This window comes from Procambarus clarkii, chromosome 53 (assembly GCF_040958095.1).
Source record: "Procambarus clarkii isolate CNS0578487 chromosome 53, FALCON_Pclarkii_2.0, whole genome shotgun sequence".
NCBI lineage: Eukaryota > Metazoa > Arthropoda > Malacostraca > Decapoda > Cambaridae > Procambarus > Procambarus clarkii.
In genome coordinates, this window is record NC_091202.1 from 19657982 (window position 1) to 19684811 (window position 26830).

Here is a 26830-nt window from a genome sequence, read left to right on the forward strand (position 1 = left end):
GGGAAAGCAACGAAGAGAAAGGAAGCGCAGGCCCCTCAGAAAGTAAAGGAAGTACCTAAGCAAACATTAGTTGTGGGAGATTCCCAGATAAGGTATTTGGATAGAACGTTTTGTGCTAGAGATAGGGGGAACAGGTTAAGGGTTTGCTATCCCGGAGCTGGCATTGGTGATATTATAAACAACATGAATGATATTATGGCTGGTAATGGGAACAATCCCATTATTTGCATTAGCGTGGGAGGAAATGATGTTGGTCGAGTCAGGAGTGAGGAACTGATTCAGAGGTATAAAACAGCCATAGAGTTAGTTAGGAGCAAGGGAGGAATCCCGATCATATGTGGCATTCTTCCAAGAAAGGGAGTGAGAAATGAATGGATATCGAGGGCACTTGGTGTCAATTGCCGGCTGGAAAGATATTGCAAATCAAATGCAATATCTTTCATAGACAACTGGGAACACTTCTATGGAAGAAATGAAATGTATGCTCGTGATGGGGTGCATCTATCGAGAGCTGGGGTTGTTGCTGTTGCGAACTCGCTAGAAGAAGTGGTTAGAGGTGTTTGTTTGGGTTTAAACTGTTAGTAGATAGAGGTATGGGAATTGATTTGGAGGAAGGAGGTAATAAAAGTATGTGTTTGTGGGAGAAAGGAATTGGCAAAACGATCAGGGAAAGAGAAGGTCCGCAAAATAACAATTCACTTAGGGTATATTACACTAACAGTAGAAGTCTAAGAAATAAAATTAACGAATTAAATGCTCTTGTCTGCACAGAAAAAATAGATATTATTGCACTTACCGAAACGTGGATGAATGTAGAAAATAGAGAACTATTAGCTGAATATCAAATATATGGATTTAAACTATTTCACACAGATAGATATATTAGACGAGGAGGTGGAGTAGCCATATATGTTAGGGACAATTTGAAATGTAGTCTCAAAGAGGGAATCAAAACAGAGCCACACACAGAAACTATTTGGATTGAATTAAACGAAAAAGCTAATAATATTATAATAGGAGTAATATATAGGCCACCAAATTTAGACAGAATGGAAGCAAAGCATTTTTGGGATGAAATATCTAGAGCATCTAGATCTAACAGTATTTATGTCATGGGTGACTTTAATTTTAGCGGAATAAACTGGTTGAACAAAACAGGGAATAGTGAAGCAGAAGATTTTCTAGAATTAATTGACGATTGCTTTCTTACGCAACACATTAAGGAACCAACACGGGAAAATAATATTTTAGATTTAGTGTTAACTAACAGGGAAACGCAAATTAATGACATCGAAATAGGGAGTGAGCTAGGGAGCAGTGATCACAAAGAAATCAGATTTAGCATAGAATGGAATAGACCAGTAGGAGAAAATTCTGTTAAAGTGCCAGATTTTCGAAAAGCTGATTTTAATAGCCTAAGAAATTTTTTGGGTCAAATTGATTGGAAAGGCTTGGGTATGGGGTGTGGGCCGGTCTTGGAGCGAGACATGAACCCAGCGATAGGTGACTTAAATGGGGATTTCGATGTGGATTCAATATATAACTTATTTAAGAATATTCTAAACAAAGCACAGGAACGTAGTATACCATACAAATTGAATAGATCGTATACTAATGACCCAAAGTGGATAACAAAGAATTTGAAGAACCTTATAGGTAAAAAGAGAGCTTGGTACAAAAGGATTAAAAATGGGGAGGTCACTTTAGAACAGGAATTCGTACAACTGGTTAGAAATGTTAAAAAAGAGATAAGGAAAGCAAAAAGAAACTATGAAGTTCGCATAGCAGGGCAAGCAAAGACAAATCCTAAAGGGTTTTTTCAGTTATATCGTACTAAGACTAGGGAAAGGATAGGTCCATTAAAAACTGAGACAGGTCAAATAACAGATAGTGATGAAGAGATGAGTAGTATTTTTAATAAACATTTTGTATCTGTATTTACTAAAGAGGAACTTAACAATATGCCTTCAGCCGAACAAGTCTATGTGGGTGGGGACGAGGACAGGTTGACGAGTTTAGCAGTTACCAGGGAGGATGTTCTTAAACAAATAGTAAAACTCAAACCAAACAAATCCCCAGGGCCGGATGAAGTGTTTGCTAGGGTGCTTAAAGAATGCAAAGAGGAGCTTTGTGACCCACTGTCAACCATATTTAATAAATCAATAGAGTCAGGCAGAGTGCCAGAGTTTTGGAAAGTTGCTAATGTGATACCAGTTTTTAAGAAAGGAGATAGATCACTTGCGTCTAACTATCGACCAATTAGCCTAACGTCTATTGTGGGAAAGTTACTCGAATCTATAATAGCAAATAAAATTCGTCTTCATCTTGAAAAACATAAATTAATAATTGAGTCGCAACATGGTTTTATAAATGGCCGTTCATGTTTAACAAATTTGTTATATGGAATTTGTTATCATAGCAATATGGAAGTTGTAGTTAAGGACCTGGTGACTCTAGTGGGAGCCCTGAGGACAGAGTTGGACTTTCTGCGGGAGGAGGTGCGTCAGCTTAAAGAACAACGAGAAGTAACGAAGGAGGAGACCAGCAGTAAAGGGACCTCGTCTTGGAGAGTTGTGAAAGACAGGGGCCTTAAGAAGACTTTGATAAAGCCGCCTTCAAACGCCATAGCAACCTCTAATTCATTTGACGTTTTGGAGGACGAGTGCTGTGGAGTGACTGTGGATCGCGCAAAAGGGAAAGCAATGAAGAGAAAGGAAGCGCAGGCCCCTCAGAGGGTAAAGGAAGTACCTAAGCAAACATTAGTTGTGGGAGATTCCCAGATAAGGTATTTGGATAGAACGTTTTGTGCTAGAGATAGGGGGAACAGGTTAAGGGTTTGCTATCCCGGAGCTGGCATTGGTGATATTATAAACAACATGAATGATATTATGGCTGGTAATGGGAACAATCCCATTATTTGCATTAGCGTGGGAGGAAATGATGTTGGTCGAGTCAGGAGTGAGGAACTGATTCAGAGGTATAAAACAGCCATAGAGTTAGTTAGGAGCAAGGGAGGAATCCCGATCATATGTGGCATTCTTCCAAGAAAGGGAGTGGGAAATGAATGGATATCGAGGGCACTTGGTGTCAATTGCCGGCTGGAAAGATATTGCAAATCAAATGCAATATCTTTCATAGACAACTGGGAACACTTCTATGGAAGAAATGAAATGTATGCTCGTGATGGGGTGCATCTATCGAGAGCTGGGGTTGTTGCTGTTGCGAACTCGTTAGAAGAAGTGGTTAGAGGTGTTTGTTTGGGTTTAAACTGTTAGTAGATAGAGGTATGGGAATTGATTTGGAGGAAGGAGGTAATAAAAGTATGTGTTTGTGGGAGAAAGGAATTGGCAAAACGACCAGGGAAAGTGAAGGTCCGCAAAATAACAATTCACTTAGGGTATATTACACTAACAGTAGAAGTCTAAGAAATAAAATTAACGAATTAAATGCTCTTGTCTGCACAGAAAAAATAGATATTATTGCACTTACCGAAACGTGGATGAATGTAGAAAATAGAGAACTATTAGCTGAATATCAAATATATGGATTTAAACTATTTCACACAGATAGATATATTAGACGAGGAGGTGGAGTAGCCATATATGTTAGGGACAATTTGAAATGTAGTCTCAAAGAGGGAATCAAAACAGAGCCACACACAGAAACTATTTGGATTGAATTAAACGAAAAAGCTAATAATATTATAATAGGAGTAATATATAGGCCACCAAATTTAGACAGAATGGAAGCAAAGCATCTATGGGATGAAATATCTAGAGCATCTAGATCTAACAGTATTTATGTCATGGGTGACTTTAATTTTAGCGGAATAAACTGGTTGAACAAAACAGGGAATAGTGAAGCAGAAGATTTTCTAGAATTAATTGACGATTGCTTTCTTACGCAACACATTAAGGAACCAACACGGGAAAATAATATTTTAGATTTAGTGTTAACTAACAGGGAAACGCAAATTAATGACATCGAAATAGGGAGTGAGCTAGGGAGCAGTGATCACAAAGAAATCAGATTTAGCATAGAATGGAATAGACCAGTAGGAGAAAATTCTGTTAAAGTGCCAGATTTTCGTAAAGCTGATTTTAATAGCCTAAGAAATTTTTTGGGTCAAATTGATTGGAAAGTCTTGGGTATGGGGTGTGGGCCGGTCTTGGAGCGAGACATGAACCCAGCGATAGGTGACTTAAATGGGGATTTCGATGTGGATTCAATATATAACTTATTTAAGAATATTCTAAACAAAGCACAGGAACGTAGTATACCATACAAATTGAATAGATCGAATACTAATGACCCAAAGTGGATAACAAAGAATTTGAAGAACCTTATAGGTAAAAAGAGAGCTTGGTACAAAAGGATTAAAAATGGGGAGGTCACTTTAGAACAGGAATTCGTACAACTGGTTAGAAATGTTAAAAAAGAGATAAGGAAAGCAAAAAGAAACTATGAAGTTCGCATAGCAGGGCAAGCAAAGACAAATCCTAAAGGGTTTTTTCAGTTATATCGTACTAAGACTAGGGAAAGGATAGGTCCATTAAAAACTGAGACAGGTCAAATAACAGATAGTGATGAAGAGATGAGTAGTATTTTTAATAAATATTTTGTATCTGTATTTACTAAAGAGGAACTTAACAATATGCCTTCAGCCGAACAAGTCTATGTGGGTGGGGACGAGGACAGGTTGACGAGTTTAACAGTTACCAGGGAGGATGTTCTTAAACAAATAGTAAAACTCAAACCAAACAAATCCCCAGGGCCGGATGAAGTGTTTGCCAGGGTGCTTAAAGAATGCAAAGAGGAGCTTTGTGACCCACTGTCAACCATATTTAATAAATCAATAGAGTCAGGCAGAGTGCCAGAGTTTTGGAAAGTTGCTAATGTGATACCAGTTTTTAAGAAAGGAGATAGATCACTTGCGTCTAACTATCGACCAATTAGCCTAACGTCTATTGTGGGAAAGTTACTCGAATCTATAATAGCAAATAAAATTCGTCTTCATCTTGAAAAACATAAATTAATAATTGAGTCGCAACATGGTTTTATAAATGGCCGTTCATGTTTAACAAATTTGTTATCTTTTTATTCTAGCATTGTTGAGGCAGTTGATAGTGGTAAGGATTGCGATGTTGTATACCTTGACTTTAGCAAAGCTTTTGATACAGTGCCACATGAAAGACTGATTAAAAAGATAGAGTCTCATGGTATTGGGGGTGCTGTATTAAGCTGGATCAGGGCATGGCTATACCAAAGGAAACAGAGAGTTAGTATAAATGGAATCAAGTCAGAGTGGGAAAATGTTGTAAGTGGAGTGCCTCAAGGCTCTGTCCTGGGACCTCTGTTGTTTATAATATATATAAATGATTTAGATTCAGGTTTGAGTAGCAACATTTGCAAATTTGCCGATGATACGAAAATCGGTAGGGAAATTAATTCGGAGGAGGACTCACTATCACTTCAAGTTGATCTAGATAGGGTTTTGAAATGGTCAAAGGATTGGCAGATGCAGTTTAATGCTGATAAATGTAAAGTTCTGAGGTTAGGTAATGATGATAGAGTTACAAGATACGAGCTAGATGGTGTTGTGATTGCGAAGTCGGATTGCGAAAGGGATCTGGGAGTTATGATTAGTAAGAATTTAAAACAAAAGGATCAATGCATAAATGTTCGTAATAAGGCAAATCGGACACTTGGATTTATTAATCGCAGCGTTAGTAACAAGACACCTGGTGTGGTTCTCAAGCTATATCTTGCTCTAGTTAGGCCCCATTTAGATTATGCAGTTCAGTTTTGGTCGCCATATTATAGAATGGATATAAATTCACTTGAACGTGTCCAGCGTAGGATGACTAAGTTAATTCCCCAAATTAGAAATCTTTCATATGAAGAAAGATTAACAAAGCTTAAGTTGCATTCACTGGAAAGGCGAAGAGTTAGGGGTGACATGATAGAGGTTTACAAGTGGATGAATGGACATAACCGGGGGGATATTAATAGGGTATTAAAAGTATCAACACAGGACAGAACACGAAACAATGGATATAAATTGGATAAGTTTAGATTTAGGAAAGACTTGGGTAAATACTGGTTCAGTAACAGGGTTGTTGATTTGTGGAACCAATTGCCGCGTAACATTGTGGAGGTGGGGTCCCTCGATTGTTTCAAGCACGGGTTGGACAAGTATATGAGTGGGATTGGGTGGTTATAGAATAGGAGCTGCCTCGTATGGGCCAATAGGCCTTCTGCAGTTACCTTTGTTCTTATGTTCTTATGTTCTTATGTTCTTATCTTTTTATTCTAGCATTGTTGAGGCAGTTGATAGTGGTAAGGATTGCGATGTTGTATACCTTGACTTTAGCAAAGCTTTTGATACAGTGCCACATGAAAGACTGATTAAAAAAATAGAGTCTCATGGTATTGGGGGTGCTATATTAAGCTGGATTAGGGCATGGCTATACCAAAGGAAACAGAGAGTTAGTATAAATGGAATCAAGTCAGAGTGGGAAAATGTTGTAAGTGGAGTGCCTCAAGGCTCTGTCCTGGGACCTCTGTTGTTTATAATATATATAAATGATTTAGATTCAGGTTTGAGTAGCAACATTTGCAAATTTGCCGATGATACGAAAATCGGTAGGGAAATTAATTCGGAGGAGGACTCACTATCACTTCAAGTTGATCTAGATAGGGTTTTGAAATGGTCAAAGGATTGGCAGATGCAGTTTAATGCTGATAAATGTAAAGTTCTGAGGTTAGGTAATGATGATAGAGTTACAAGATACGAGCTAGATGGTGTTGTGATTGCGAAGTCGGATTGCGAAAGGGATCTGGGAGTTATGATTAGTAAGAATTTAAAACAAAAGGATCAATGCATAAATGTTCGTAATAAGGCAAATCGGACACTTGGATTTATTAATCGCAGCGTTAGTAACAAGACACCTGGTGTGGTTCTCAAGCTATATCTTGCTCTAGTTAGGCCCCATTTAGATTATGCAGTTCAGTTTTGGTCGCCATATTATAGAATGGATATAAATTCACTTGAACGTGTCCAGCGTAGGATGACTAAGTTAATTCCCCAAATTAGAAATCTTTCATATGAAGAAAGATTAACAAAGCTTAAGTTGCATTCACTGGAAAGGCGAAGAGTTAGGGGTGACATGATAGAGGTTTACAAGTGGATGAATGGACATAACCGGGGGGATATTAATAGGGTATTAAAAGTATCAACACAGGACAGAACACGAAACAATGGATATAAATTGGATAAGTTTAGATTTAGGAAAGACTTGGGTAAATACTGGTTCAGTAACAGGGTTGTTGATTTGTGGAACCAATTGCCGCGTAACATTGTGGAGGTGGGGTCCCTCGATTGTTTCAAGCACGGGTTGGACAAGTATATGAGTGGGATTGGGTGGTTATAGAATAGGAGCTGCCTCGTATGGGCCAATAGGCCTTCTGCAGTTACCTTTGTTCTTATGTTCTTATGTTCTTATGTGGCACTGTATCAAAAGCTTTGCTAAAGTCAAGGTATACAACATCGCAATCCTTACCACTATCAACTGCCTCAACAATGCTAGAATAAAAAGATAACAAATTTGTTAAACATGAACGGCCATTTATAAAACCATGTTGCGACTCAATTATTAATTTATGTTTTTCAAGATGAAGACGAATTTCATTTGCTATTATAGATTCGAGTAACTTTCCCACAATAGACGTTAGGCTAATTGGTCGATAGTTAGACGCAAGTGATCTATCTCCTTTCTTAAAAACTGGTATCACATTAGCAACTTTCCAAAACTCTGGCACTCTGCCTGACTCTATTGATTTATTAAATATGGTTGACAGTGGGTCACAAAGCTCCTCTTTGCATTCTTTAAGCACCCTGGCAAACACTTCATCCGGCCCTGGGGCTTCATCCGGCCCTGGGGGATGATTTAAATAAATGATTTAGATTCAGGTTTGAGTAGCAACATTTGCAAATTTGCCGATGATACGAAAATCGGTAGGGAAATTAATTCGGAGGAGGACTCACTATCACTTCAAGTTGATCTAGATAGGGTTTTGAAATGGTCAAAGGATTGGCAGATGCAGTTTAATGCTGATAAATGTAAAGTTCTGAGGTTAGGTAATGATGATAGGGTTACAAGATACGAGCTAGATGGTGTTGAGATTGCGAAGTCGGATTGCGAAAGGGATCTGGGAGTTATGATTAGTAAGAATGTAAAACAAAAGGATCAATGCATAAATGTTCGTAATAAGGCAAATCGGACACTTGGATTTATTAATCGCAGCATTAGTAACAAGACACCTGGTGTGGTTCTCAAGCTATATCTTGCTCTAGTTAGGCCCCATTTAGATTTTGCAGTTCAGTTTTGGTCGCCATATTATAGAATGGATATAAATTCACTTGAACGTGTCCAGCGTAGGATGAATAAGTTAATTCCCCAAATTAGAAATCTTTCATATGAAGAAAGATTAACAAAGCTTAAGTTGCATTCATTGGAAAGGCGAAGAGTTAGGGGTGACATGATAGAGGTTTACAAGTGGGTGAATGGACATAACAAAGGGGATATTAATAGGGTATTGAAAGTATCAACACAGGACAGAACACGAAACAATGGGTATAAATTGGATAAGTTTAGATTTAGGAAAGACTTGGGTAAATACTGGTTCAGTAACAGGGTTGTTGATTTGTGGAACCAATTGCCGCGTAACATTGTGGTGGTGGTGTCCCTCGATTGTTTCAAGCATGGGTTGGACATGTATATGAGTGGGATTGGGTGGTTATAAATAGGAGCTGCCTCGTATGGGCCAATAGGCCTTCTACAGTTGCCTTTGTTCTTATGTTCTTATGTTCTTATGTTCTTATGTTCTTAAGTCAGAGTGAGAAAATGTTGTAAGTGGAGTGCCTCAAGGCTCTGTCCTGGGACCTCTGTTATTCATAATATATATGAATAACATAATATATATATATATAAAAGAACCTTATAGGTAAAAAGAGAGCTTGGTACAAAAGGATTAAAAATGGGGAGGTCACTTTAGAACAGGAATTCGTACAACTGGTTAGAAATGTTAAAAAAGAGATAAGGAAAGCAAAAAGAAACTATGAAGTTCGCATAGCAGGGCAAGCAAAGACAAATCCTAAAGGGTTTTTTCAGTTATATCGTACTAAGACTAGGGAAAGGATAGGTCCATTAAAAACTGAGACAGGTCAAATAACAAATAGTGATGAAGAGATGAGTAGTATTTTTAATAAATATTTTGTATCTGTATTTACTAAAGAAGAACTTAACAATATGCCTTCAGCCGAACAAGTCTATGTGGGTGGGGACGAGGACAGGTTGACGAGTTTAGCAGTTACCAGGGAGGATGTTCTTAAACAAATAGTAAAACTCAAACCAAACAAATCCCCAGGGCCGGATGAAGTGTTTGCTAGGGTGCTTAAAGAATGCAAAGAGGAGCTTTGTGACCCACTGTCAACCATATTTAATAAATCAATAGAGTCAGGCAGAGTGCCAGAGTTTTGGAAAGTTGCTAATGTGATACCAGTTTTTAAGAAAGGAGATAGATCACTTGCGTCTAACTATCGACCAATTAGCCTAACGTCTATTGTGGGAAAGTTACTCGAATCTATAATAGCAAATAAAATTCGTCTTCATCTTGAAAAACATAAATTAATAATTGAGTCGCAACATGGTTTTATAAATGGCCGTTCATGTTTAACAAATTTGTTATCTTTTTATTCTAGCATTGTTGAGGCAGTTGATAGTGGTAAGGATTGCGATGTTGTATACCTTGACTTTAGCAAAGCTTTTGATACAGTGCCACATGAAAGACTGATTAAAAAAATAGAGTCTCATGGTATTGGGGGTGCTATATTAAGCTGGATTAGGGCATGGCTATACCAAAGGAAACAGAGAGTTAGTATAAATGGAATCAAGTCAGAGTGGGAAAATGTTGTAAGTGGAGTGCCTCAAGGCTCTGTCCTGGGACCTCTGTTGTTTATAATATATATAAATGATTTAGATTCAGGTTTGAGTAGCAACATTTGCAAATTTGCCGATGATACGAAAATCGGTAGCGAAATTAATTCGGAGGAGGACTCACTATCACTTCAAGTAGATCTAGATAGGGTTTTGAAATGGTCAAAGGATTGGCAGATGCAGTTTAATGCTGATAAATGTAAAGTTCTGAGGTTAGGTAATGATGATAGAGTTACAAGATACGAGCTAGATGGTGTTGTGATTGCGAAGTCGGATTGCGAAAGGGATCTGGGAGTTATGATTAGTAAGAATTTAAAACAAAAGGATCAATGCATAAATGTTCGTAATAAGGCAAATCGGACACTTGGATTTATTAATCGCAGCGTTAGTAACAAGACACCTGGTGTGGTTCTCAAGCTATATCTTGCTCTAGTTAGGCCCCATTTAGATTATGCAGTTCAGTTTTGGTCGCCATATTATAGAATGGATATAAATTCACTTGAACGTGTCCAGCGTAGGATGACTAAGTTAATTCCCCAAATTAGAAATCTTTCATATGAAGAAAGATTAACAAAGCTTAAGTTGCATTCACTGGAAAGGCGAAGAGTTAGGGGTGACATGATAGAGGTTTACAAGTGGATGAATGGACATAACCGGGGGGATATTAATAGGGTATTAAAAGTATCAACACAGGACAGAACACGAAACAATGGATATAAATTGGATAAGTTTAGATTTAGGAAAGACTTGGGTAAATACTGGTTCAGTAACAGGGTTGTTGATTTGTGGAACCAATTGCCGCGTAACATTGTGGAGGTGGGGTCCCTCGATTGTTTCAAGCACGGGTTGGACAAGTATATGAGTGGGATTGGGTGGTTATAGAATAGGAGCTGCCTCGTATGGGCCAATAGGCCTTCTGCAGTTACCTTTGTTCTTATGTTCTTATATAAATTATTTAGATTCAGGTTTGAGCTGCAAATTTCTCGATGATACAAAAATCGGGAGGGAAATAAACACCAAAAAAGACTATCACTTCAAGACGATCTAAATAGGGTTTTGAAAGGGTCAAAAGATTGGCAGATGCAGTTTAATGCTGACGAATGTAAGGTTTTGAGGCTGGGTAATGATGATAGTTACAAGATACGAGCGAGATGGCGTTGAGATTGCAAAAAGGATCTGGGCGGTATGATCTTGCGTTATCTTGCGATGATTTCGGGGCTTTTTTTAGTGTCCCCGTGGCCCGGTCCTCGACCAGGCCTCCACCACCCAGGAAGCAGCCCGTGACAGCTGACTAACACCCAGGTACCTATTTTACTGCTAGGTCACAGGGGCATAGGGTGAAAGAAACTCTGCCCATTGTTTCTCGCCGGCGCCTGGGATCGAACCCAGGACCACAGGATCACAAGTCCAGCGTGCTGTCCGCTCGGCCGACCGGCTCATGATTAGTAAATGATTTAGTAAAAAAATGATTAGTAAAAATTTTAAACCAAAAAAAATCAATGCATAAATGTTTGTAATAAGGCAAATAGGATGCTGGGACTTATTTATCGAAGCGTTAGTAATAAGACACCAGGTGTTGTTCACTTTTGGTCGCCGTACTATGGAATGGATATAAATTCACTAAAAAGCATCCAGCATAGGATGACAAAGATGGATCCCCCAAATTAGAAACCTGTCATGTGAAGAAAAATTGACAAAGCTTAAATTACGTTCTCTAGAATGGTGAAGAATTTGGAGTTACATGATAAAAGTGTACAAAAGGATGAATGGACATTACAAAGGGGATATTAATAGGGTATTAAAAGAACATAAGAACAAAGGTAACTGCAGAAGGCCTATTGGCCCATACGAGGCAGCTCCTATTCTATAACCACCCAATCCCACTCATATACTTGTCCAACCCGAGCTTGAAACAATCGAGGGACACCACCTCCACCACGTTACGCGGCAATTGGTTCCACAAATCAACAACCCTGTTACTGAACCAGTATTTACCCAAGTCTTTCCTAAATCTAAACTTATCCAATTTTTACCCATTGTTTCGTGTTCTGTCTTGTGTTGATATTTTTAATACCCTATTAATATCCCCCCTGTTATGTCCATTCATCCACTTGTAAACCTCTATCATGTCACCCCTAACTCTTCGCCTTTCCAGTGAATGCAACTTAAGCTTTGTTAATCTTTCTTCATATGAAAGATTTCTAATTTGGGGAATTAACTTAGTTATCCTACGTTGGACACGTTGAAGTGAATTTATATCCATTCTATAATATGGCGACCAAAACTGAACTGCATAATCTAAATGGGGCCTAACCAGAGCAAGATATAGCTTAAGAATCACACCAGGTGTCTTGTTACTAACGCTTCGATTAATAAATCCCAGTGTCCTATTCGCCTTATTACGAACATTCATGCATTGATTCTTTTGTTTTAAATTCTTACTAATCATAACTCCCAGATCCCTTTCGCAATCTCAACACCATCTAGCTCGTATCTTGTAACTCTATCATCATTACCTAGCCTCAGAACTTTACATTTATCAGCATTAAACTGCATTTGCCAATCATTTGACCATTTCAAAACCCTATCTAGATCAACTTGAAGTGATAGTGAGTCCTCCTTCGAATTAATTTCCCTACCGATTTTCGTATCATCGGCAAATTTGCAAATGTTGCTACTCAAACCTGAATCTAAATCATTTATATATTTTATAAACAACAGAGGTCCCAGGACAGAGCCCTGAGGTACTCCACTAACAACATTATCCCACTCTGACTTAACCCCATTTATACTAACTCTCTGTTTCCTTTGGAATAGCCATGCCCTAATCCAAGTTAATATAGCACCCCCAATACCATGAGCTTCTATTTTTTTAATTAGTCTTTCATGTGGCACTGTATCAAAAGCTTTGCTAAAGTCAAGGTACACAACATCACAATCCTTACCACTATCAACTGCCTCATCTATGCTGGAATAAAAAGTTAGCAAATTTGTTAAACATGAACGGCCATTTGTAAAACCATGTTGCGACTCATATATTAATTTATATTTTTCAAGATGGAGACGAATTGTATTTGCAATTATTGATTCAAGTAACTTTCCCACAATAGACGTTAGGCTAATTGGCCGATACTTTGACGCAAGTGATCTATCACCTTTCTTAAAAATTGGTACCACATTAGCTACCTTCCATGACTCTGGCACTCTGCCTGACTCTATTGATTTATTAAATATGGTAGACAGTGGCTCGGAAAGCTCCTCTTTGCATTCTTTAAGCACCCTGGCAAACACTTCATCCGGCCCTGGGGATTTGTTTGGTTTTAGTTTTTCTAATTGTTTAATTACATCCTCCCTGGTAACTGCTAAACTAGTCAACCTGTCCTCATCCCCACCCACATAGACTTGTTTGGCTGAAGGCATATTGTTAAGTTCTTCTTTAGTAAAAACAGATATAAAATATTTGTTAAAAATACTACTCATCTCCTTGTCATTATCCGTTATTTGACCTGTCTCAGATTTTAATGGACCTATCCTTTCCCTAGTCTTAGTTCGATATAACTGAAAAAACCCTTTAGGATTTGACTTTGCTTGCTCTGCTATGCGAACTTCATAGTTTCTTTTTGCTTTCCTAATCTCTTTTTTAACATTTCTAACGAGTTGTATGAATTCCTGTTCTAACCTGACTTCCTCATTCTTAATCCTTTTGTACCTACCAATTTCTCTTTTTACCTATAAGGTTCTTTAAATTATTTGTTATCCACTTTGGGTCATTAGTATTCGATCTATTAAATTTGTATGGTATACTACGTTCCTGTGCTTTGTTTAGAATATTCTTAAATAAGTTATATATTAAATCCACATCGAAATCCCCTTTTACGTCACCTGTCGCTGGGTTCTTGTCTCGCTCTAAGACCGGCCCACACCCCATACCCAAGACTTTCCAATCTATTTGACCCAAAAAAATTCTTAGGCTATTAAAAATCAGCTTTTCGAAAATCTGGCACTTTAACAGAATTTTCTCCTACAGGTCTATTCCATTCTATGCTAAATCTGATAACTTTGTGATCACTGTTCCCTAGCTCACTCCCTATTTCGATGTCATTAATTTGTGTTTCCCTGTTAGTTAACACTAAATCTAAAATATTATTTTCCCGCGTTGGTTCCTTAATGTGTTGCGTAAGAAAGCAATCGTTAATTAATTCTAGAAAGTCTTCTGCTTCACTATTCCCTGTTTTGTTCACCCAGTTTATTCCACTAAAATTAAAGTCACCCATGACATAAATTCTGTTAGATCTAGATGCTCTAGATATTTCATCCCATAGATGCTTTGCTTCCATTCTGTCTAAATTTGGTGGCCTATATATAGCTCCTATTATAATATTATTTGCTTTTTCGTTTAATTCTGTCCAAATAGTTTCTGTGTGTGGCTCAGTTTTGATTCCCTCTTTGAGACTACATTTCAAATTGTCCCTAACATATATGGCTACTCCCCCTCCTCGTCTAATATATCTATCTGTGTGAAATAGTTTAAATCCATTTATCTGATATTCAGCTAATAGTTCTCTATTTTCTGCATTCATCCACGTTTCGGTAAGTGCAATAATATCTATTTTTTCTGTGCAGACAAGAGCATTTATTTCATTAATTTTATTTCTTAGACTTCTACTGTTAGTGTAATATATCCTAAGTGAATTGTTATTTTGAGGCCCTTTTCTTTCCCTGATCATTTTGCCAATTCTTTTCTCCCACGAACACATACTTTTATTACCTCCTTCCTTCAAATCAATTCCCATACCACTATCTACTAACAGTTTAAACCCAAACAAACACCTCTAACCACTGGCTCCAACGAGTTCGCAACAGCAACAACCCCAGCCCTGGATAGATGCACCCCATCACGAGCATACATTTCATTTCTTCCATAGAAGTGTTCCCAGTTGTCTATGAAAGATATTGCATTTCATTTGCAATATCTTTCCAGCCGGCAATTGACACCAAGTGCCCTCGTTATCCATTCATTTCCCACTCCCTTTCTTGGAAGAATGCCACATATGATCGGGATTCCTCCCTTGCTCCTAACTAATTCAATGGCTGTTCTAAATCTCTGTCCTAAAAAAGTATCAACACAAGATAGAACACATAACAGTTGGTATAAATTGGATAAGTTTAGATTTAGGAAAGACTTGGGTAAATACTGATTCGGTAATAGGGCTGTTGATTTGTGGAACCAATTTTTTTTCCTCTTATTTTAAATTTGTCCTCCCCATAATCGTCCCAGTTGTCTGGGAGCCGGTCGGCCGAGCGGAGAGCACGCTGGGCTTGTGAACCTGTGGTCCCGGGGTCGATCCCGGGCGCCGGCGAGAAACAATGGACAGAGTTTATTTCACCCCTATGCCCCTGTTACCTAGCAGTAAAATTGGTACCTGGGTGTTAGTCAGCTGTCTCGGGCTGCTTCCTGGAGGTGGGGGCCTGGTCGAGGACCGGGCCGCGGGGACACTAGAAAAAAAAAGCCCCTAAATCATCTCAAGATAACCCATCTCTTCTCCTTTCTGACTGTTACTTCCTGCCGACTTTTTGCCATTCTTGATTACTCTTTCAGATGTCTTCTTTTGTTTTGACACTGGGTGTTTGGGGAGGCACACACTCACCCGTAGAACTGTGGTACCCGACATTGTAGAGCGAGGGGGGACGTCCTTATTGTCAATCTTTGCCTTCGTTGCTTAGCCCGATTTCGACGGACTGACGGTTCTTTAGACTAGAACTAAGCGACGGACTGCTTAGTTCCGATTTCGGATGGATCACTTGCGTCTAACTATCGGCCAATTAGCTTAACATCTATTGTGGGAAAGTGACTTGAATTGATATTAATTGCAAATAACATTCGTCTTGATCCGAAATCCTAAAGGGTTTAGAATCCGGTTCTCAAAGAAAACTTTCCTATCCAAACAGAAATTTGGGTGGCTTTCGGCAGCTTCACCTCTCCCCTTCTCAATTTGGTTTCCGCAAGTGCCGCAGTACAACAGCTGTCCTGGTGAACTTGGAGGTCTATATTCGTACTGCTTTTGCTGTGAAGACCTCCGTTGTTGCCGTCCTTTTTGACGTGGAAAAGGCTTACAACACTACCTGGCGGTATCATATTCTGTCTCAACTTCATTCTTTTGGCCTTCGTGGGAACCTCCCTCTCTTCCTCCGGAGCTTCCTCTCTCGTCGTTCCTTTCGTGTGCGGCTTGGTACTACTCTCTCTGCCCCTTTTCAGCAGTATGAGGGTGTACCCCAGGGTAGTGTTCTGAGCACTACTCTTTTTCTATTTGCCCTCAACGGTCTTCTTTCCTCTCTTCCTTCTGGCGTCTTCTCCGCTCTCTATGTCCATGATCTTACCCTTTGCTGTCAGGGTGATGATTCCCCTCTCCTTCAGCGGCGGCTTCAACTTGCGATTGATGCCGTGTCGTCTTGGGCCACCGATCATGGCTTCAAGTTCTCTGCGCCTAAGACTTGTGCTATGACTTTTACTCGGAAACATGTCGTTCTTCGTCCCTCTTTGTCGCTTTATGGTCATCCCATTGTGTAAAGGGATTCCGCGAAGCTTTTGGGGTTAGTCTTTGACACTCGTTTGTCTTGGTCAGCCCATATCTCTTACCTCCGAGTTGAATGCTCTAAGGCCCTTAACCTCCTTAAGGTTTTGTCCCATACTTCTTGGGGAGCGGATAGGCACACGCTCCTCTATTTGCACTCCTCTCTCGTCCTGTCTAAACTCGATTATGGTTGCCCTGCATACTCTTCTGCTTCTCCTTCTACTCTTTGCCGTCTTGATGCTTTGCACCATACTGGGTTGCGTCTCAGCTCTGGTGCCTTTCGTTCGACTCCCGCCCTTAGTTTGTATGTTGACACTGGTTTTCTCTCTCTTCAGGACCGCCGTGATCCCTACTGTCTTCGCTATCTTGCGCGGTCCTTCCAACGTCCTTCCTCTCGCCTCTGTCGTGCATTGACTTTTCCTCCTCCTGTGGTTCCTGTTCTTCTTCATTGTCTCCCACTTTCTGTCCGGTTATCTTGCTTACAGGATTCTCTTTCTGTTCATATTTCTAATGTTTCTCCTCACATTGTTTCTTCCTTACCTCCGTGGACAGTCCCCCCTTCCCAAGTTTTGTACGTTCTTGACTTGTATTACTAAAGCCTTTACCCCTCCTACAATTCTGAAAAGCCTCTTCCTTGAACACTTTTCTTCGCACTCCCACTCTATTTCCATCTTCACCGATGGGTCTAAGTCTGCGGACGGTGTGGGCTACTCTGTTGTTTTTCCTGACCGTACTTATATGTGTCGCCTCCCTTCGGAGGCTAGCGTCTTTACGGCAGAACTTTATGCTATTCTCTGTGCTCTTCGTCTCTTGCTTTCTCATTCTCATTCCTCCGTTGTGGTTGTAGTTGATTCTCGTAGTGCCCTCATGGCTCTAGGGTCCTTTAATCCTGTCCATCCGGTGGTCATCGAGATTCAACATTGGCTGTTTCTTATTTCTAGTAAATTTAAATCAGTAGAGTTTTGCTGGGTTCCCAGCCATATTGGTGTTTCTTTCAATGAGCGTGCGGATGCTGCCGCTAAGGAAGCTATCCGTTCTTGTCCCATCTCCCGTAAAGGTATTCCTTATTCCGACTTTTATCCTGTTATTCATTCCTCCATTCTTGCCCGTTGGCAGGGTTGTTGGTCCTCTGTGGTTGGTAACAAGCTGCGTACTCTCAAACGTAGTGTGTCCCCGTGGCCTTCCTCCTGCCACCGTAACCGGCGGTGGGAAACTGCTTTGACACGGCTGCGGGTTGGTCATACCCGCTTAACCCAAGGTCACTTAATGGAGCGCCGCCCTGCTCCTTATTGTCCGAATTGTGTTGTCCCTCTTACAGTTGTGCATATACTATTTGAATGTCCTGACTTCCAGGACGAGCGTGTGTCTTGCTTTCCGACCGTCCCTCGCGGTCACTTGTCCCTCGATAGAATTCTAGGTGAATCGGATACTTTTGATATCGTTCGCCTTAGGCGTTTTTGTTCTCGTATTGGCATTCTTGGTGATATTTAGAGCCCTCTGATTATTTCGCACTTTGATGGTGCTACATAGCCATCCAGGTTTGGTGCCTTCTTTTGATAATTACCTTACCTTTCGGTAGCTTTAGGTAGCTTTTAGTAGCTTTGTGTAGCTTTCGGTAGCTTTGAGTAGCTTGGGAAGCGTTGGGTAATTAGAAAGACCCCCTCGGTTGTCTTCCTCAGATGACCATGTCACCAGTATTGACACAGGCTAAACCTCGCCTGTGTGACTCCTGCAATTTCAGGATCAGGTAGTAGCAAGGTCGGCTAGTAATAAGGTGAGGTAGTATCAGGGTCAGATATTATCAGTGTTAATATCAGGCTGAAGAATTGAGCTAAAACTTTACTTCAAGAGCCGTGTGATGAGCGTGGCAGCACCCTGGGCCAAGCCTGACACAAGGTCCAGGAAACACTGTTAGATGAGTGGTCTCTCTCTCTCTTAGTGCTACCCTTTACACCATGATGCTTCGCTCTACAGTAATGCCAGCCCTTAACGCCCTGCTCTGTGTCACAGATCCACGAGAGGAGGAACGCCAAGTCATCCTCCAGCACCTCCCACCACCACTACTTCAAGCAGCTGAGCACCCAACAGATGCTGCAGCTGCATCAACGCTACCTCCTGGATTTCCAGCTTTTTGGGTACTCGCTGGACGAGTACCTGCCCTTAGCTAGAGACGCGCCCGACCGTCTCCCGCCAGCTTCTTGACTACCAAATATTTCTTCTTCGCCGGTCAACGCATACAGTACTGTTAAGTAACTAACAATTAAATGGACAGCTTGATAGGAGCAGCTTGTCTTGTTGTGGATCAGGAGCAGGGACCATCGTGTCCCGGTGAGGCCGCAGGGGTTGAGGTTGTGGACGAAGCAGAGTTTGAAGGACATGAGAAATAAGGAACATTGCAGTAGGTCGACTGGTCCTTTTGAGATAGGTACAAATTATGTTAAACAGTTTTCACTTGTGTAACTTTCTATCCTTCATTAAAGCTGGTAAATTGTTCCCTTCATCTACTACCCTTTTACCATACCAAAATTGTCAACATCCTTTTAAATATGATTGTATGCTACTTATGGAAACTGTTAAGAGTACTAACTTAGTTTGGCAATTTCAAGACCTAGTAAATTTCCTCTTTGTAAATGGCTTTCACTCACTTGCGAGCTTTGATCAGATCTGGCAGTGTCCTCCGGCGCTCACCACGGGACACGTTACGGGTCTATGGTCCGTCTGCCGTAAGTGTCTTTATACCAGGGATAAAGTCCTGTGTTGAATACACTCTGGAAAATTAATTTCTCCTTTCTATAATATGTAGATTCAAACAGGAGAGCATGATGCGAGTGAGGTCTTACTAGTGCAAGACACTGCAGGAGTTACATTAGTGTTTGTTTCTAATGCTACTGCTTCTAGATGTGAAGGTTGGGTAACTATCAGCAGAAAGCACCAAGCCATTTCGACTATATAGCACTTGGAAGGGATCTGGATAAGGATTTGGGATGGGATGGGGGAAAGGAATGGTGCCCCCGTCCCATCTAAATTTCTGATCGAAGCGAGACTTTCCAGGACAAATGGTTCGGCACCATGCCTACCCTATAGTGAAACCTATTATCCAATTTTGGTCTAGTTCGTTCACTGATACATTGTTGTCTGGGTATTAGACTTTGCTGACCATTACCCATAACTCTTTGCAATTTGATTTAGAAATGTCGCTATTGTTAAGACTATACAGCGCCACCAGACCTCAGGACACTATATTATTCTGCGTTGAATTTCGTTAACTATTTTATGTCCAATTATGCAGCTTTTTTGGGTTTAATATATGTCCTCATAAATGTCCTGTTTTGCCAGTGTTTCTTTCAGTAATTTGCCTTTTGGTAAAACCCTCGTTGAATCAGATAATTTACCATCTCTCATATTTAGTCTTCTAGCTCTCATATTGCTCTTCTGAATATGTAGAAATACTATAATTTTCCGAGGCATAGATGGTGCTAAATAATCTTCCAGTTCCAGAACAGAGGGTTCCAGCCCTCTGTTGCTAATAACGTACCAAGATCTAATGGGAATTATAATGCCTCCTCCAGCACCATGGGTTTCAGATGTTCTGATAAACCTCTCGAGCATTATAATAGTGAAAGCTTTGAAAACATCAGACCTGGTAGTCACTGCTGGTGGTCTGTTCTTCTCTCACACTGCTGGTGGTCTGTTCTTCTCTCACACTGCCGGTAGTGTGTTCTTCTCTATCACACTGCTGGTGGTCTGTTCTTCTCTCACACTGCCGGTGGTGTGTTCTTCTCTATCCCACTGCTGGTGGTCTGTTCTTCTCTCACACTGCCGGTGGTGTGTTCTTCTCTATCACACTGCTGGTGGTCTGTTCTTCTCTCACACTGCCGGTGGTGTGTTCTTCTCTATCACACTGCTGATGGTCTGTTCTTCTCTATCTTAAAGCCATTGTTACGGGTTCTGACGTGGTCTGAAAACTTAGACCTCTCCCATATCTTCCCTCCTGATACTCCCTACCAATGCACACGAAGACCTCTGTCATCTTAACCTCCCCCTGAAGATGTCTCAGGGGGACATCTTCCATGTAACTGTCTCAGGGGGGACATCTTCCCCCGTAACTGTCTCAGGGGGGACATCTTCCCCTGTAACTGTCTCAGGGGGACATCTTCCCCTGTAACTGTCTCAGGGGGACTTTGTGAGAGTATGGTCTCTTAAGATTCTCCCACAGCTGACGTGAATGGCTCATTGCAGTGAACGGTGCACCAAGTCGTGCACAAAGCCCTATCTCTTTTACCCCTGGATGGAAACTGTCATGTTGGGTGTCCCCAGGATGCTTACTTAACCAGGAACACTTATATCATACGGAGGCCGCCGTATGTCCTTTCAGAAAGTAGATACAAGAGAATTAAGCATTCATGCAATAGAGTGAGGGAGTACACAGTTGAAGGTGCCAGGCGTGTGAGAGAGGGAACGCCAGCGAGGCGAGAGATAAGCTCTGACCTCTGGGGTCAATCTCAAGTCGGTGCAATAACGAATAACAACAGTGACGTAGTCGTGACGTGGTCATGACGTCAATCTTCTACCGATCATGTAACGATCACTTATCATTGGATCCGGCACCTTCGCTGCAACGCCATTGGTCACTTGGAAGACCTGGTGTTTGTGCCCAAAAGAAGCTTGCAACCCCTTGCAAGGGTATTCTTGTGAGGAACTCCGTACGTGGTTGACGTGTCCCTCTGTCTATCGGCCAGTAGACAGAACACCATCCGTTCCTCATCGTCGTTAAACTCTGCATTCTGCTCGATATACCAACGCTCGCACGGAATCGCGACTGTGACTATTTTTTAGAAAATCATCTAGAGTGGCAGACGTCTGTGACTCTCCTGAGCGAAACAGACGGGTATCAGGTAACACCTGTGAGACCGAGATGGTCTGTGAGTAAATCAGTGGTCTAAAGTGAACTAAGTGTCGCCGTCTGTGACTTTACCACAGTGTATCTGCATGGTACACTATAACCTTAGCCGCCGCCGGTACTCAGACCAGAGCGTGTAGCCAGCCGCCGCCGCCACTTAGTCCAAAGGTGTAGCCAGCCGAAGCCTCCAGCCGCCTGCCTCACTGTACTACGTGACACCACCGCCAGTGCCATCAGGGGCGTGTGTGTGTGTGTGTGTTAGGCATACAGCGCGCCCTCCTGCGAGTACCCCGCCGTGGTACTCGTGTCAAGTACAGTTTGTTGGGAAAACCTGTCGTCAGTGTTCTCACGTCGTAAGGAGCGAAACCAGCTATTAGGCCACCTACCCTACGAGGTCTTGCGTGAATGTGCATGAATGAGTGAGTGGAAGAGGTAGCCTACCTGTAAGTACAAGATCTTGTTTCTTTATTAAGTGTCTGTCTGTGTGTTGATGTGAGTGGTCAACCACAGTTCTCACCTCCTCATACCTGACACAGGTGTAGGTGGAGACTGAGACACCCGACGGTGTATGTGTGTATATCTGTGTGGTACCACGACATTACACTCGTCTGTGAATGTGAGCTTCACATACACCACATGTGTAGTTACTGTGTGATATTATTATTGTGTATGGTTACTGCCTGTCCCATTGACAGTGCCATTGTTAATTTATTGTGCATCATCATTACCCGAGTATCCTGTTGGAACTCCTGTGACCCTTTGTACACCGGCAGTTATGTTTGCCGTGTTAGTGATTGGCTGTCAATTGTGTTAAGTTAGGTGTTTCTCCACGAGTGAATGAGAATTGATTAGTCAGACGTCAAGAGTCTCGCTGATACGACCATTGCCTTGCTGACGCCAATCTAAAGTAAATTAAGCACCCATTGTATTAGTGGTTAAGTTTGTAAATAAACTGCTGTTAAGCTTTATGCAGTGTTTCTGTTGAACCACTTCTGAATACTGCCAACTATTACTTATGCCTTGAGCCCAGGTGTCTTCAACACCGAGTTGCCTATTATTTACTACACTATAAATGTGATGAGGACCCTAGGAGTCCCTTAAAGTGTTTCAAGCATTGAGGAAATTCCAACGACCAACGTGGACCAGGACCAGGTGACGCTAGTCTGAGAGGAGACGCTCAAAGACTCTAACTCGACCTTGCTGAGTTCCACCTGCGCTGCCGTTGAGTGAGGACGTGTCGCTTGACCGCTCCGGTAGTTTGGGGTAGTTGCCATTTTCGCCAGCAGGGGGTGTGGGGGTGTCTACCCTCCCTGCTGTTCCTGGTGGTGGGGACGTGGCGTTTTTTAGTTGGGCGGCCCTATTCCCGCTATCGTGCAGTTAAACTACATCGGATTGGAGTTTACTGGCCGTGCTGGTTACCCGCTGGTGGACGTGGTATTGAGTGACATGCTTCGAGGCCCGGTTCGGGACATATATGGTGTTGAGCTGGTCACTGCTCACCGTGTCATCAAGTTTGTGGGTGAGGAGGTATACCGTGCTTTTCTACGGAGGTACGAGGGACGTACTTTGCAGCTGCAGGAAGGCTCCGGGTCTGTGACCATTTCAGACCGTAGTGGTGCTGTGACGTATGTCAGTGTTCATGGCACCTCCATGGAGTTTCCTGAGACTCTCCTCCGGCGATTCTTCCAGAGATACGGCTCCGTCATCAGTGTGCGGATGAACTCACTGTCGTCTGGCACGTATTCGGGTGTGAAGACCAACATTCGGACCCTCGGGATGCGACTGAGGTCGGACATAGCGTGCTCTGTCCGGCTGTTGGGATACTACGTGCGGGTGTTTTATGCCCGACAACCCCGTACTTGCTTCCGGTGTGGCTTGTTGGGGCATCAGGCTGCTGGGTGTACTGCTGATCCAGTCGCTCCTGTGAACTTGTTCTGTGAGGAGGATTTCCCGCCGCTCCCTCTGGAGGAGGACTCCAGAGGGGTGAGGAGGTGAGCGTCCCGTTCGCTGCTGAGGCTCCCCCAGCGCCTCCCGACGTACCCCCGGTTGTCGCAGACCCTCCTCCGGATGTTGCGGTGCCGTCGGATGTTCCTCCTGACCATGTCTCTGGCCCTGCCGATCCCGTGGACCTTCCTGGTACTCCCTGTGGAGCATCGCTGTCTGCTTCCTCGTCTTCGGATGCGGATCCTGGCCCTGCGTCCTCCCCTCGGGTCCCTGCTGTGCTGGGTGCTGGGGTGGCTGCGGAGCCTCCTGCTGTGTGTGGTCCGGTTCCTCCTGTGGAGGCTGCTGCCGTTCTGCGTCGGGCGTCGGTTCGTCCGGCTAGTGGTGCCCGTGCTTCTGGATCTGCTTCCGGCTCTGACGATATCCGGCCGGAGCCCAAACGTTCCAGGCGTTCGTCTACGGCCTGGGCTGATGTTGGGGACTTCAGTGACTGTGGGTCTTCAGGTGTTGACGGCGTGGCCCCGGATGAGTCGTTGTCTCCACGTTGGTGGTGGCGGAGGTACATGTGCCTGCTGGGGCTGGTGCCTGTGTCTCGGGTGTGCCTCCTGTTCCTCCCCACCCCCCCCCCACCCCCGGGGGCTCTCCACAGTGGGGTGTGGTGGCTTCCGGTGCCGGGGATGGTGAGGATGCTGGTGCTGGGCGGGGCCTGGTGGTGACTTTGAGAAAGGATGCGCGCCGCCATGGTTCCCTGCAGTCGTCTGGTGGTGTGCCCGTGGCCGCTAGTGCCCCTGTGGTGGTGCCCTATGTCCGGCCCCCTACTGTGGATTACCTGGAGGCCTGGGTTGCCGAGTTCCTGCTGTCTGAGAAGCCGGAGGACTTTTCTGATGAGCGGGTTCCTGGTGTATGGGATAGGGTGGCGGTTACTCGCGTCCGGAGGGACACCATATGGGTTCCCTGTCTGCGAGTGTTTGTTGCCGGGGTTCCGCTTCACATGGCGCCCCCGGTGGTGGGTCAAGCCTCTTGAGGGAGGTGGCTGATTTGGGAGGCGTTTAATGTGCGGTATCCCCATTCCCGGGCACTTAAGTAAGCTGATTTTACTTTGACATGTGTGTTATCCTTCTGCATTGCTCGCATGTGTTTTTATTCTTAGCTTGTTGTGTGTTGTGCGATTTTCTTGTTTTGTTTCATGATGTCCTTTATGTTGTGTTTTGTTCTCGGTCCTTCAGGCCGATGCGTGTTTGTTGTTGTGTATGTACCTATGTTTATTTTCTGATCTGCGTGGGTTGCTTGTTTATTATTGGTTTGTTGTGGGGCGGTGGGTTTGTTGCGGGGCGGTGGGTTTGTTGCGGGGCGGTGGGTTTGTTGCGGGGCGGTGGGTTTGTTGCGGGGCGGTGGGTTTGTTGTGGGGCGGTGGGTTTGTTGCGGGGCGGTGGGTTTGTTGTGGGGCGGTGGGTTTGTTGCGGGGCGGTGGGTTTGTTGCGGGGCGGTGGGTTTGTTGCGGGGCGGTGGGTTTGTTGCGGGGCGGTGGGTTTGTTGCGGGGCGGTGGGTTTGTTGCGGGGCGGTGGGTTTGTTGCGGGGCGGTGGGTTTGTTGCGGGGCGGTGGGTTTGTTGCGGGGCGGTGGGTTTGTTGCGGGGCGGTGGGTTTGTTGCGGGGCGGTGGGTTTGGTGTGGGTGTTTTTATTCATGTCTTGTTTCTGTGCTGTACGTTTGTGCTGGTGTTTTAATTATTACTTTACATGTTGTACTTGTTTATTATTTTTTTTGTTTTTGTTGTGTATTGTGCTTGTCCTGTTATGTTTTCTGTTGTGCATCTTGATGTTTGTTTTGTTTTATGATGTTTTGTTTTGAAATGTTACTGTGCTTGCTTGATTGACAATTGTTTTCTATTTTGTGTCTTGATGTCTGTGTTTTTCACCGCATTTATCGTGTTTGTATTTTGTTGTACTGAGCTGTCGGCCCTTCTGGCCGGTGGTCTATTGTTATGTTTTCTGTGTGTTTTCCCGTTTTTATTATATTTAAATTGCATGCTTTGCATGTAAAATTAAAAAAAAACTCGACCTTGCTCCCAGGCCCTGTACGGTTGCTCTCGTATTTTCTCTGCTGGATTCCGAGTGTTTCGTGAAGCGTCTGCCACATGTACATTGATGACGTACGCATTGCTGGCAGGAAAGCAAAGCAGACAACCCCGCAGACAACTTCCCTTGTAACTGTCTCATGGGGAATTCCTCCTCCTGTAACTGTCTCATGGGGAACTCCTCCTCTTGTAACTGTCTCATGGGGAACTCCTCCTCCTGAAACTGTCTCATGGAGAACTCCTCCTCTTGTAACTGTCTCATGGGGAACTCCTCCTCTTGTAACTGTCTCATGGGGAACTCCTCCTCCTGAAACTGTCTCATGGGGAACTCCTCCTCTTGTAACTGTCTCATGGGGAACTCCTCCTCTTGTAACTGTCTCATGGGGAACTCCTCCTCCTGTAACTGTCTCATGGGGAACTCCTCCTCTTGTAACTGTCTCATGGGGAACTCCTCCTCCTGTAACTGTCTCATGGGGAACTCCTCCTCCTGTAACTGTCTCATGGGGAACTCCTCCTCTTGTAACTGTCTCAAGGGGAACTCCTCCTCCTGTAACTGTCTCATGGGGAACTCCTCCTCCTGTAACTGTCTCATGGGGAACTCCTCCTCCTGTAACTGTCTCATGGGGAACTCCTCCTCCTGTAATTGTCTCATGGGGAACTCCTCCTCCTGTAACTGTCTCATGGGGAACTCCTCCTCCTGAAACTGTCTCATGGGGAACTCCTCCTCCTGTAACTGTCTCATGGGGAACTCCTCCTCCTGTAACTGTCTCATGGGGAACTCCTCCTGTAACTGTCTCATGGGGAACTCCTCCTCCTGTAACTGTCTCATGGGGAACTCCTCCTCCTGTAACTGTCTCATGGGGAACTCCTCCTCTTGTAACTGTCTCAAGGGGAACTCCTCCTCTTGTAACTGTCTCAAGGGGAACTCCTCCTCTTGTAACTGTCTCATGGGGAACTCCTCCTCCTGTAACTGTCTCAAGGGGAACTCCTCCTCTTGTAACTGTCTCAAGGGGAACTCCTCCTCTTGTAACTGTCTCATGGGGAACTCCTCCTCCTGTAACTGTCTCAAGGGGAACTCCTCCTCTTGTAACTGTCTCAAGGGGAACTCCTCCTCTTGTAACTGTCTCAAGGGAAACTCCTCCTCTTGTAACTGTCTCATGGGGAACTCCTCCTCCTGTAACTGTCTCAAGGGGAACTCCTCCTCTTGTAACTGTCTCAAGGGGAACTCCTCCTCTTGTAACTGTCTCATGGGGAACTCCTCCTCCTGTAACTGTCTCAAGGGGAACTCCTCCTCCTGTAACTGTCTCAAGGGAGACATTTTCCCCGGCTGATCTCCCTCAAAAC

General features: G+C 43.1%; 3 protein-coding genes across 3 annotated transcripts in view; 1 reads left to right on the forward strand and 2 right to left on the reverse strand.

Moving 5' to 3' along the window:
• Positions 1-22438, forward strand: part of LOC123767089 (carbohydrate sulfotransferase 8) — a 55275-nt gene extending 32837 nt beyond the window's left edge. Inside the window, exon 8 of the mRNA XM_045756586.2 lies at positions 18581-22438. Within this exon, the coding sequence (XP_045612542.1) occupies positions 18581-18772 (192 nt within the window). The 3' untranslated portion in view covers positions 18773-22438. The remainder of the gene's footprint in view (positions 1-18580) is intronic.
• Positions 18873-26078, reverse strand: LOC123767203 (variable charge X-linked protein 3B-like). The gene is made up of 2 exons (XM_045756775.2): positions 25566-26078; positions 18873-18983 (listed from the first exon to the last, which is right to left on the reverse strand). The coding sequence occupies exons 1-2, from the start codon at positions 26076-26078 to the stop codon at positions 18873-18875; spliced, it is 624 nt and encodes a 207-aa protein (XP_045612731.2).
• Positions 26079-26104: 26 nt separating this feature from the next.
• LOC138352415 (eukaryotic translation initiation factor 3 subunit A-like) lies at positions 26105-26804 on the reverse strand. Its single transcript, XM_069304901.1, has 2 exons — positions 26161-26804; positions 26105-26123 (listed from the first exon to the last, which is right to left on the reverse strand). The coding sequence occupies exons 1-2, from the start codon at positions 26802-26804 to the stop codon at positions 26105-26107; spliced, it is 663 nt and encodes a 220-aa protein (XP_069161002.1).
• Between the last annotated feature and the right edge of the window lie 26 nt (positions 26805-26830).

Excerpts from the sequence above, each read along its gene's own strand:
- LOC123767203 (XM_045756775.2), bottom strand. The coding sequence starts at position 26,078 with ATGAGACAGTTACAGGAGGAGGAGTTCCCCATGAGACAGTTACAGGAG. Across the intron at positions 18,984-25,565 it reads TGCTTTCCTGCCAGCAATGC|GACCAGTCGACCTACTGCAA; the intron begins GTACGTCATCAA and ends CTATCTCAAAAG.
- LOC138352415 (XM_069304901.1), bottom strand. The coding sequence starts at position 26,804 with ATGTCTCCCTTGAGACAGTTACAGGAGGAGGAGTTCCCCTTGAGACAG.